Source organism: Glandiceps talaboti, chromosome 17, assembly GCF_964340395.1.
Source record: "Glandiceps talaboti chromosome 17, keGlaTala1.1, whole genome shotgun sequence".
Lineage (NCBI taxonomy): Eukaryota > Metazoa > Hemichordata > Enteropneusta > Spengelidae > Glandiceps > Glandiceps talaboti.
This window is the reverse complement of record NC_135565.1, coordinates 14,181,027-14,194,465: the sequence shown is the minus strand read 5'-3', so window position 1 is coordinate 14,194,465 and position 13,439 is coordinate 14,181,027. Positions and strand designations below refer to the sequence as shown.

General features: G+C 37.3%; 1 protein-coding gene across 1 annotated transcript in view; it reads left to right on the top strand.

The window, feature by feature from the left end:
• The first annotated feature begins 42 nt into the window (after positions 1-42).
• The window catches only part of LOC144448094 (phosphatidylinositol 4-phosphate 3-kinase C2 domain-containing subunit beta-like), a 28,400-nt gene continuing 15,003 nt past the window's right edge, over positions 43-13,439 (top strand). The window contains exons 1-13 of the mRNA XM_078138248.1: positions 43-1,947; positions 3,790-3,878; positions 4,976-5,133; positions 5,705-5,822; positions 6,646-6,757; positions 8,385-8,531; positions 9,026-9,351; positions 9,982-10,104; positions 10,404-10,550; positions 11,342-11,450; positions 11,814-11,953; positions 12,597-12,785; positions 13,135-13,228. Of these exons, the coding sequence (XP_077994374.1) occupies positions 43-1,947; positions 3,790-3,878; positions 4,976-5,133; positions 5,705-5,822; positions 6,646-6,757; positions 8,385-8,531; positions 9,026-9,351; positions 9,982-10,104; positions 10,404-10,550; positions 11,342-11,450; positions 11,814-11,953; positions 12,597-12,785; positions 13,135-13,228 (3,657 nt within the window). The remainder of the gene's footprint in view (positions 1,948-3,789; positions 3,879-4,975; positions 5,134-5,704; positions 5,823-6,645; positions 6,758-8,384; positions 8,532-9,025; positions 9,352-9,981; positions 10,105-10,403; positions 10,551-11,341; positions 11,451-11,813; positions 11,954-12,596; positions 12,786-13,134; positions 13,229-13,439) is intronic.

The following is a 13,439-nucleotide window of genomic DNA, read 5'->3' as shown; positions in this document are numbered from 1 at the left end:
CAGTATGTCTAGTAACACTTGATCAAGTACTCAAGGTATGCAATGGCAGCACCAATTGAGAATGGACAAGGTGGGTATCCACCAACTCCTAAAGTGCCTCCCAAGTCAGCAGAGGTACTCCAATATGAAGCAGATTTAGCAAAAGCAATAGCACTGAGTAAAGAAGAAGCAGAGATGGAAAAAGCTCTAGCTATCAGTATGGAAACTGCAAAGTTAGATGACATGCAGCGAAAAATACTCATATCACCATCATATGCAAATGATCGGAGTGTTCCAGTAACACGAACTGGAAGTCAATCAAAACCAGCTAGGCCACCACAACCACATCGTGCAACAACCCCGGAAGCCCAACCCCCTAACTTGATAGAGTTTGATCCTAAGCCAGTAATTCCAACTCCATCACATCAACCAACACCCCTAACTATAAGTGGTACCGGTACGACCTATCAACAAGATCTATTAGAAATATTTGGATCACAGACATCACCTTCTACACCATCAAGTGCCGGCTCAACGACTGGGGTAAGTATGGATAAAGGTTTTCAAAGTACAACAGCTGCACAATCAAGTTTGTCCTCCTCTCAAGACCCATGGAATTTACTCTCCCAAGCAATAAATCCAGTTGAGACAAAATCTTTGCCTAATAGTCCTAAATTATCACACAGAAATCAAACAACTATGTCAAAGAAACAAGTGACTTTTCAGAGTAATGTTCCTGGTCTGTATCAGAGTAAATCTGGTTCTGATCTTTCTGGAGCATTCCATGCACAAGTGGTTTCTCAGTCGCAGCAAGGTTACAGTTCATCATCTGCCTTTATGAAATATGCACCAGGGTTACAAGGAACTGCATCACAAAGTTGGGATTATCGAATGCAAGGTGTTAATAGAATACCAATGAATTCATCATCAACATCATTCTCATCACATTCAACATCTCAACCACATAAGTTCAGTCAGTTTCCTTCCACTGCGCTCCCTTCTGGTGTAATTGCACCAGTGCCAAGAAGACCGCAAGTAAGTTTCCAGCAGCCGAATGTTCCTCAGCAAGCAGTCCCTTCTATACCATCCCCATCATCATCAGCAGCAGTGTCATCATTTCTCAGCACCTCAGCACCATCTAAGACAAGTTTTCAAACATGGCAGAATTTTGAAGACTCAAGTTTTGCAAAGCCTACTAAAGTGATCACAGCTCAATCATCAGTAACTGTAAGCACTAAGCAATCATCAAACAAACATTTTGATCTTGGAGATAAAAGTAAAACCTCTAACACAAAACAGGTGTTTGTATGGACTGGTAAAGGTCAATCCAAGGAGACTCCAGCTATCACTGTAACAACAGAAACGAGACGTGAACCACAAAGTGATACAACTGATAGCTCAATGGACGACATCTTACGAGAGTTTGACGTTCTTGAAACAAATCGCCCTCCAGTACCACCCAGACCACCTTCTCCTCTCCAGAGTCCTAGTATGATACGGCTTAGCTGTAGTGATAGTAACATCGCTGGAAATGTTGCCAGTTGGATTGATTTCGATCCACTTCATAAGGAACAAGAAAAAACAACCAGTGATGGAACAGCACCAGACTCGCCACCATCATACGAGGAGTCTCAACAACGTAAGGCAGCAACTTTACCTCCATCATATGCAGAATCGCAAGTTTTAACACAGAAGTCGACACCATCAACGCACTCGCACAGTAAAGCATCACTAAGTGATGATTCGCCAATCAAACGACCTTTGACTCCTCCTAAGAGACCTCCACCTCCAAAGTCACCTACACGATCAAAGTCGGTCACACCACCACCAAGACCTAAATCACCAACAAGGTCATTTACAGTATCGGGGTCACCACGACCTACAAGTAAACCTGAGCAGGTGACTAGGAGTAGACCATCCACATGGAGACCAATATCGTTCTGTGGAGCATCAACCACAGATATCCAGGTATGTGGATTTATGAACTTTTGTTCACTTTAGTCACTAATATCTAAATATTCATTTATTAAGAGATTTAACATTCATGTATTAAATCATTTCACTAACAACAGACGTCCAGTGTGTCGATTCATGTACAGTGAATTGTGCAAATCTTACTCCACTTTTGAAATGTCTTTGAGATTTTTGGGAGGATTAAAATTTGTTCCTGCCATTCAGGTACAGAACAGGTTAAAAACTGCATGTTTGACATGTGAATGACAAAATAAAGTAGGTAGATTTGTATGTGTATACTGTATAGTCTAGAGGCTATGCATTCATTTTGAATCTGAAGATCTCCTTCACCATGTTTAGGGGAATGCCTTTAAGTTTTACTATTGAAAATGTAGCTAAACCACATACAAATGTACATGCTAGCATTATTATAACTGAACAGTATCTGTGAGTAGCAATACATCAGATATTGATAGGCACTTGTAATTGGGTACATAGTAGTGCAATCTCGTCTGTCATATAATGAATGCAATTGGTTTGTATTAACAAACCAATATGGAATACCATAGCTGTTGGTGGTAATTGTAAATTAAACTGAGTAAAGAATTTGGTGCTAGTTTATGGCAATCTGGATAGCTTCTAGACTAGCATTGTGAAACACTAAATGTTCATGTAGAATGTATTTTCATTTCTTTGCTGGTTTGGTTTTTCCACCAAAATAAAATTCTTGAAATATGTTTCATTTTTACATGTAGATACCACGTATACCTTCCTAAATCAGTGCCAATTAGGTCCAGGAAATTCAAAGAAAATTTCAATTTTCAGCAAAAATTAAATCCCAGGAATATAAAATATTTGACAGTATGTACAATGTATGTACAATGTAATCTGTATTTCTACCAGTATTCCCAATGGAAACTTGTGGAAGTCAAGGAACTGGTGTAAATTTGAACATATTTCTGTTTCAGTTAATATTTACTGGGGTTTCAAAAACTGTAACAAATTTATCACCCATTTTCTCGTCTTATTTCCTGCAAGGAGGTCAAAGGTCAGACTTTATCTCACCATTTGAAGTGATACTGTTATATTATATATATGATGTTATTGTAATGTTGTCAGCAAGATTTGACGTGTTATGATGATAAAGTACTGAAATGACCTGTAATCAAATATAAGGGTTGATATACCAAAGTGATACTTCATGTACTACTAAATATAGATACAGTGTATATGTCATGTGTACAGTCATATACATGTACTGTATATATGTTATGTAGTGATGCTAAGTGGCACTCAAACATAATGATTCCAAACCAGCACTTCTTACATCATCTTTTGCTGAAGTCAATTAACAAATTCTAGTACTTGTCGTAGTAGTTTGACTGAAATGCAGTAAATTTTGTACTTAATAATTATAATGAATATACCATAGGGTGTAACACTTCTCTTTGCTACATGTTTTTCTAGGCAGAGATCTCACAATCAGAGAGTGTTAGTTTGAGTGAAATACTGTACACCATGTACTATAATTAATCCTGTTTTTTGTGTACACACAAATATTCACCTGAGAGAAAAGAGATTCACTATACCATACAGTTGTAGAGTATAAGTTATAACACTTCTCTTTGCCACATTGTTTTCAAGGCAGAGATCACAGAGATAGTTATTTCTGTACTGGGCCATTGATGTACTATGTACAATGTATACCATTATGCTATAGGAAGTAAAACTCTTTGCTACATTATTAGGCAGAGATCTCAGAGATTGTTACCAGTAGTTCTGTATCGTTATAATGAAGTGCATGTATACATGTACCATAGGTGGTAAAACATTTTTCTTTGCTACATCATTTTCTAGGCTGAGCGGATATTTTTTGGTGATGGATTATTTGACTTAGCTGAAGAGAAAGATGAAGAATCCACAGCCTTTTGTGAAAGTATTGCCAGGTATATAGTGTTTGAGTAATTACATTCACAGTAGTTAGTAAGAAAACTACTCTGATTTCAATGTTGTTGTAAATGTAACAGGACTTTTTGGAGGTAACGCTTATCCCAAGTTGCTCCAAAAAGTGTCCTGTTAAAACCATTAAACCTTGATAGGAAGTGGAGAATCCACATTATTCAATGCAAGTATTGCCAGATATAGTGTTGGTATAGTGTTGGTATAGTATTGAAGTAATTGCAATCATAGTGTGTTCTCATATTTAGAAAAAAATGGCAAACAGACAAAATTTTCCCAATTGTAGATTTGAAAATTTGAATCTTTGCTAAATGTAATTAATGTATGCATGATATCTGAAATGTATCAGTGGTTAGCTTACCTTGAAATGTCAAGTTTTTTTTCCCTCAAAATTTTGTACTTTAGTTAGCTTTGTTTGAATTCAAGGAGCTGATGTCTGAGGCTACAAATCAAGAAGAATTGTGGGATATTCTGTTTACGTACATGTGTATTTTATATAACAAGATCTATATTGTCATAACACACCCAGTCAACTGCTTTTGCTTGTCCCACTATAATGATGATTTTTTATCCCAATACAACACACAATTTTATAGTGTATTTTACAGTTTTAACTTTTTATGGTTTTCAAACTATACCTTCTTTACAAATTATTTGGATAAATAAGAATGACTTACATTATAAGTTTTGGTGCCATGACATGTGATGATGTCCCATTGTAGTTCATGCACACCTTGATGATGTCTTACCATTGAACATTTTTTTAATCACTTCTCTAATTATTTTGGACTCTTGAGTTGAAATTTCATTCATAAAATGACTTTGCTTTATTCTCATAGCAAGTTAATTGAATGATGATTTGTCAGGTGCTCTATACATTGATTGATTGGCTGGTTGGTTGATTTTAATGATTGATTGATTGGTTGGTTGGTTGGTTGGTTGGTTGGTTGGTTGGCTGATTGATTAATTGATTGATTGATTGATTGATAGACTGATTGATTGATTGAGTGGCTGATTGATTGATTGATTATTTGATTGATTGATTGATTGATTGATTGATTTTGATTGATTATTTCTTTGTCAGCTTCCGAAGTCATTATGAGTATAGTAACACCATTACCAACCCAGGTCATGTGATCAGTCCTATCTTTGTACACCCGTTCAGTTCAGGATTTGAAAGCAGTGTCAAATTAGTGGTACACAGTCGTCATGCTAGTAAGCCTATCACATTTACTTGTGATGGTAAGTTGTCAAAGTTCTAGCCTAAATGTATGGTGCTAGTGGTACTCAGCTTATCTCTGATACTATGCTTGTGTTGAGAATGTGAACAAACACTAAATATATGTTAAATTTACAGAATTACACATATAAATTATCACATACAGACTTCACATGTATCGCGTGCATGATGTGTTACCTTCTGTGTTCATGTCTGCTGTGTGCATACATTTACATATTAATGACTTCATTTGAATAACATTGTTATGGTTGTAATCAGGTTATTGGGTTCACAATTTGAAATCATAATTACCAACATGTTCACTTCTCAAGACAAGCATGGTATGAGAAATCAACAGAGTATCACTATTGCCGTAAACATGCTATCAAAATTCTTATTTCTTTGTTGATCTAGATTAGCGCCTTGGTGAGAAAAAGTGTCATTTTTCTGAAATATACATTTGTACATACATGTATGCCATAATACATACATTCACAGTGTATACAGAGTTTTGCAACTGCCTGAGGCTGTAATGTTTGTATGCATGTAGCTGGTATATCAACCAATCAGTTTTCTAATTTTCTCTCTGTGTAGTGGAAACATCTGTTCAACACATCATCAGTCAAGCTGTTTACATGTTAACCAATGAGATCAATGATCCAGGTGATGGCTACATGTTAAAGGTGCTGGGATTGGCTGAATATCTATGCAAGTAAGATATTAGCGAATAGGGAACTTGTTTTCAAATTTTTTCATGCACCTGAAGCCTATTGTAAGGTTCACTCCGATTGGTTAGAAAACTGAGAAATTAACATCAGTTGTCTGTATTGTCCAATTACATTGTTCAATCATAAGAAGTACATGTATGCTATAGTTACTCTCTAATCAGTTGAAATCTTTTGAAGTCTTCAAATTGGACACTAAGAAACTCGACATGCTTGTTGTAGTAACAACAGCTTGAAACTTTGACAAGTTTCGCCAGAAGTTACTTTCAAGTCATTTGAAGGCTTCTGAAATCTTTGCTTTGGTCACTTGTTCTGGTTTTGATGGTAACGGAACGTAAATGTGTCGTTCTACAGTGTTTTTGCTAAGGTACATGTAGGGGAACCCCAGTAAAAGAAGAGGGAGGTATGGTAAAATTGGCATACAATGTAGTTTCCAAAGCATTGTACCATCATTTTGGTGGGAAATCCCAATAAAATGAGAGGACATCTCAGGTAGATGTTACCTTCTTACTACCCTTAACAAAAACACTGTTCTAGCTCACAATTATAAATAAGTGAGGGTTTGTACATGTATGTATCCATGCAGGCTTTTGCTGCTCAGATTACCTCAGACGGGATGTTTATTTAAAATGAGTGAATGCAAACTTGATGTTATCAGAGCTGTCCTGATGACTGCAGTCTAAAAATGAAATGTTACAAAAATAGATGAATATATATTTTATAAGATATCAATAGAGTACGGCTGTGTATGAGAAGTATTACTGATTGACACTAATATGTGGCAATTTATATACTCATCTTTTATTTCAGTGATACATTACTTGGTGATTATGAATATGTACAAGATTGTATCAAGTTTGAGAAAGATGTACAGTTTGTCTTACAGTATAGAGATGAAGTGAATCGAGAGTTAGCCAGGACAGTAAGTCCAACATTTCTTGATTTAAGTTTTTGAGACTGTCTGTCTGTCAGTCTGTCTGTCTGTCTGTCTGTCTGTCTGACTCTGCCTGTCTGCTTACCTGTCTGTCTCCATACCCACCTGTCTGCCTGCCTGCCTGTCATCTGTCTGTCTGTCTATATATACCCCACCTGTCTGTCTGTCTGTCTGTTTGTCTGTTTGCCTGTCTGTCTATGTATACCAACCTGTCTGTCGGTCTGTCTGTCTGTCTGTCTATGTATACCCACCTGTTTGTCTGTCTGTCTGTCTGTCTGTCTATGTATACCCACCTGTCTGTCTGTCTGTCTGTCTGTCTGTCTGTCTGTCTGTCTGTCTGTCTGTCTGTCTATATACCCACCTGTCTGTCAGTCTGTGTATACCCACCTGTCTGTCTGTCTGTCTGTCTCTATATACCCACCTGTCTGTCTGTTTGTCTCTGTCTGTGTCTTGATGTGGGTGGGGGAGTGTCATATAACAACATCAAAGTGTAGGAAATAGTTGTCCATAGATTTTATGATATTCACTATATATAGAAAATTTGGAAATACACAGTAAAGCTGTACATATTGTGGAAGCTAAGCTGTAAAAAATATTTATGGGAAGTGAGACGTGAAATTGATATGAACTTTTATAAATACTGAATTGTTATGCATGTATGAATAAACACAGTTTGTTAAAAAAACAATAAATCATTTTACTTCCCTTAAATAATTTCACCAGATGGCTATCATTACAGTGTTCAGAACATAACTTCTGCTGGATTGAAGTTGAAAAGAATGATTGATTTCTTGCAACATCCAGCAAGTTTTACTTCCTGAATGTTGTTTAAAATATAATATAACAGGAAATCTGTACATATACATTGTGCAAGCTCACCCAATACTTCCTGTATCTACAACTGAATAGCGCCCTCTTACATAGAATGTTGTAATCCTTTTGTTTTTCCATATTTCACTCTCTTTACTACTGATGGCGATGTATTTTAGATTCATCAATACGCCATATTCTGGGTATAGGAAAGAGAAAAGATTTCCTGGTTTGGCCACTAGGAGTGCTGTTAACAAGCCATAATGGGGTAGGAAGTGAGGGCCAGAATATGTTGTAGCGTAAAAACAGCAGACACAAAGTTACCACACATTCTCTATTTTGTTCCCATAATACTATTTTATTAGCGACTACCAGTAATCAAAGCATTCCTAACCACTACTGAAATACTCAGTTCTGGACATTCAGAGTTCTTTCACACATAGTTCATTCACTGCTTCATGCAACCAGTGGCTATGACACAAATTTTAGCCCTCACTCACTTTGCCAAACCTGCAGTGCACCCTCTTGTGGTGGTTACCTGTGAAATGGCTGGAACTTCAGTAACTGGAATACGGCGTCCTCTGTCCCAGTAAGTTTACAGGCCATGAAGGCATAAAACAGACAAACCTATATGAAAGAGTTTAAATGTCTAATTACGCGTACTTTTGACCTCAAATTTGGTGAATTTTACTAATCTTCTTTATCAGTTGAAATTGTGTACTTTTTATCGATCCTCTTCATGAGCTCGTTGATTCTTTTGATTTCAATTTTTGTGATTTTTTTTGACGTGATCTTCCGTTGATAGGATGATGATGATACAAATGATATACTGGTTACAAGCTATAATCATTTATTTGAGAAACCAATAACTACTGCAGTGTCTACCCAAGGTATGACCGTCTTACTGGAGGCATTCCGTAAAGAGTGTGATAAACTTAAAGATTCAGCCAGTGTAAGTATGAAGTACTTTTATTCTATGGAAATCAGATTAAAGGGAAATGTCGCTTCAAGACATTTTCATGAACTTTTGGTTCTGCAGAATCATGCCATTGTTTACATCACCTGCAGTACAAGTAAGTTCAAAAAAAGACTTTGTCCCCCATTTTGGGAATCTTTGCTGTGAGCCACATTGCATCATGGGAGTCAGCTGAAATTTTTATGCAATGGTTGAACAATGAATATTCATGAAATTTTCACTGAAGGTAATTGGCTCTTATGGGTCATGAATATTCATTTTCAACCACTGCACGAACAACACTGTGTGTTGAAATCAGCTGTTTTGCCAAGGCCCAATATCCATTTAAGAAGGTATGCATGGTTATTATGAGTAAAGTGTTTTTTTTTCTGTTATTCTTAATGCTGATTGTCAGTTTGATTCAGATTCTAGTTCAAAGAAATGAGATTCCCAAACCCATTCTGATTCTAATGCTGGTTCTATTTCTACAGGACCCAAGCATGGCAATTACCCCAAACAAAGTGATCCAAACAGTGAAGGCAATGTGTGCAACTCTGGCTACCGTGGAAACAAATGACATCACTCGTATGACAGGAGAGTTGAAATCAGCCAGCTATTTACAGGTTAATGGTACAATACGGAACTTAACAGTAGCTGTGCATAGCTTGATTGATATGTACTGTAAAGCGTTCGATACTGGACATACTGCACTTAGTGTAAAGGAACCACGTCCACCCCAGCCAGTGACTACACTCCATGATGAATTGTCAGTACGGATTGCTAGTGTTCACAGACTACCATTACAGTGGAAGTCAAAGTAAGATAATGTTTAAACTAAACCAACCACATGTGTACACACATACCCCCCCCCCACACACACACACACATGCATAACACGTGCATGTACACACACACACACACACACACACACACACACACACACACACACACACACACACACACACACATGCACACACACACACACACACACACACACACACACACACACACACACACACACATGCACGCATGCATGCATGTATGTACTCATTCACGGGCACACACACAAACACACTCATACAATAAGGCCAGGCAATGTGTGTTTTATAACACATCACATTCTCAGACACTTATTCTTCCCAAAGTCCAAGCAAATCACCGGTAAGACTCCTTTGCTACATGAATAGTGCCCTAGGTAAAATAGAACACAATAATAGTGCCCCACTGTATGCAAATTGAGGTCACTATGGGTTACTACTCTATACCATGTGACATGATCTAAGCCAATCACTGAAGTGTGTATATATGTGTTATAATTATAGCATATGTTGTTTTTACTTTTCTATCTATCTACATAATACCAGCTAATCTCTTTACAGATATCACAGCTGGGGGGAGGGATGTACCCAAAACCTACTTTTCATTTCTATCATCATTTTCTTTACAGATTTGACCATTTTACCCTGACATGTGGTGCTTACTATGGTGGCAAACAGTTATGCCGATACCTAACAACCAAGACAAAAAGAGTGACTACCAGTTTCTTTGATAAGATTGTTTTTGATCAAGTGTAAGTCTGCGCATTTATTAATGTATCTATATTGCGCCATGCTCACAATTATGTCAGTGAGTCACGTAACTAAATTTTTTGATTGTGTCTGTTTGTTTGTTTGTTTGTGTGTTTGTTTGTTTGTTTGTTTAGAAGGAAGGAAGGAAGGAAGGAAAAGCTCATTCAAACTAAATTCTCAATGTAGTGTAAAAGGTTGAATATGTCCAATCAGCTTGACTGAGTTCGTGGAAGTGTCTACACTATTTGTCAATGTAGGTGTTGTTATTAAATCTAACAATTACTGTATGACTGTCTTACAGGTTTACCATAGGTATGCAAATGAATAAATTACCAAGGGAAACCAGACTATGTTTTACTTTGTTTGGAACTAGTGTGTCATCAGAAAGTAAACACCCTTCAAGAAAGCCATTGGGGTGGGTGGCAGTATCACTATTTAACTTCAAAAGGTAAGGAAGGTACTTTGTATTCACAATACTTACATAAAGTAACCGACCATGGTGAACCTTAGGATTATCACAGACAACAGGTGAATACAAGCACAGCTGTCAAGATTGACATTGTGGGGACAAAGACACCTGTCTAGACTAACTAAATCCACTTGCTGACAACTAACCTAGTCTTGTAGTAAGACCTTGGACCTATGTTTTCGAATAAAGCTGAAAGGTGATGAGTACCTCTGTCTGGGCACAGCTCTAGTGCCCTCAGTGGTGAATTTCAGTAACTTTTGAAGTAAGTAGAACAGCTGTAGGGGCAGTGTGCCCCTCTAAGTCAATTTGACACACCACTGACACACACAATTTCTAATGATGCACCAAAATTTGATGTTCCTCTATTCTGTTACTATGTGATGGTGACTCACAAGAAATCCCAGTTTTTCTCTTTTTTGACTCAACAACAAAATTTGGCTATCATTAGAAGGCACACTGTTGAGTGGTCTACTAGTAGTTAGACTAACATGTATGGGTTCTGTGCAATCTGTCCAGTATTGGTGCTTCGCATTCCTAGTCATGGCAGTCACAATTATGCACCGATTGTGATACATGTTAGGTAACATTCTTTCAGTGGAATGTGTAAATAACAGAGAATTTGTTTTTATGCTTTCCTCCATCCATTAAGAATTTTATGGAATTCTTTCTTTGTACTTTTAGTTCCACCCTACATTGAGCTTTGATTCCTACAAAATAGGAAGTAATCTTTCAAGAAACTAATATGTTACAATTGTTTTGTTTGTCCGTAGTGTGATGTTATCAGGAAGTCATTTACTTGGACTGTGGCCTGATGACAGAGCAAGCCCCATCGGAACCTGTGCCTCCAATCTTTTACATACCCATAGTATCATATTACAGGTAAAAGACAGTATTTTAACTTTAATGCTTTCTCTTTATATCCTATTCTACATGTGCATTCAGATGTTTTATAGAAAAACCACTTTGAGAATAACAGGTGTTTCTTTCTCTGTAAGTTGGATGGGATATTCTGCGCAGAAAATATTGTGAGTACAACCGATGTTGGCTTGCAAGTGGAAAAAACAAAAGCATGTAAATACGCCGTCTGTGAGGGCGCTGTTGCCAATTTGCCCTTGTGCGTAATGCTTTCTGGGATGAGGATGACTAGAAATTATAATGTGTGTGTGTGTGTGTGTGTGTGTGTGTGTAAATTACCAAGTGTTCAGAGCAGCTTTTTGTATTAAATGTAACATTTCCTTCCAGGTTGATTTTCCTAATTATGGGGGTGAGGTACATTTCCCACCTGTTGAAAGAAGTGAACCAACAGTGATTGCATTTGACAATCTTGATGGTGATGACCAAAACAAACTGAATGCCATATTTGAAAGGGATTCACTAACCAGGTAAGGGGTCTATGTAGATGATGTTTGGCAAGGAGTTATGAAGAAACAATCAAGTTGACAGACAGACAGACAGACAGACACAGACAGACAGACAGACAGATGGTCCATCAGACACAGACAGACAGACAGACAGACATATGGTCCATCAGACACAGACAGACAGACAGACGGTCCATCAGACACAGACAGACAGACACTCAAAAGACAGTGAGTCAGATAGACAGAATTCAGTCAGACACATAGACTGGTATTTAGTGAAACAGACAGACAGATAGACAGACAGAGACAACAGACAGCCAGTCAGCCACACAGACAGGTACTTAGTGAGGCAGACAAACATAGAGACAGACAGACAGAAACCAAAGACAGTCAGTCAGTCAGCCAGCCACACAACGAGACAGGTTGACTGAATGTATATTTTGTTTGTCTGCCAGCCCCATTACTAGGTACCAAAAAGATAAGCAATAATATACACAGTCAAGCAGACAGATTGAGTCAAACAGATTAGTTGGTAGACTTATCAAACAACAACCACTGTGTCAGTCACTTTGCTATATCTTTAGAAAGGACATCAGTAGATACTTTTAAGATTTTATTTGGTGCATTTTGTGTTTTAACCTTTCTTTCGTTTCTTTACATACAGATTGTCAGAGACTGAGAGTCAGTTACTATGGTCTAAACGCCATTATTTACATAACAAACCTAGTGCCCTACCTTGGGTATTACGTGTAGCTGAAAGCTGGGACTGGTCTAGCCTAGATGATATCTATTGTATGTTAGATAACTGGGTACCACTAGCACCGGTAGATGCTATGCAACTTTTACATCCACAGTAAGTTATCTGTTGTCATAGTAATCAGTATATGTCAATTGTATGTTACATAATTGGGGACCATCGGCACCTGTAAATGCTGTTCAACTTTTACACCCACAGTATTATAGTTGTCTGTTGTCATAGTGATTGACATATGTTCCCATGACAATGTAAAACATTACAGTTTCAATGGAGAATATATTGTTCGTGGTTCCTGACAGTAAAATGTAGTTACTTTGGAATGATGAAGAGGGAATGAATGCGACGGTTTGGTCCATAATGATTTAAGTAATTTTGTACATAAACAGGTTTATGTGATTTGTTTCTTATGTCATAATTTACAATTACCAATTTTGATACTGTCTAGGTTTGCCGACGGCCAAGTAAGCGCCATGGCAGTTAAATGGATTCGAAGTCTAGCAGATGATGAACTCTGTGATTACCTACCACAGCTTGTACAGGTGAGTGTCACGGCATGTTAAAATGTTACTATAACTATATTTGATGTTAAAGTGGCCATATGGATGAGAATTGGGTAGTTATTTTGGAATTTTAATTCATAAAACAACTTTACTATATTTTACTACTAGAAAAAATCAATGTGAAATAACATATACCAAGTCCTTGTTTGTAACTCAATAAATTGCAAAACATTATGTTTTTAATAATTAT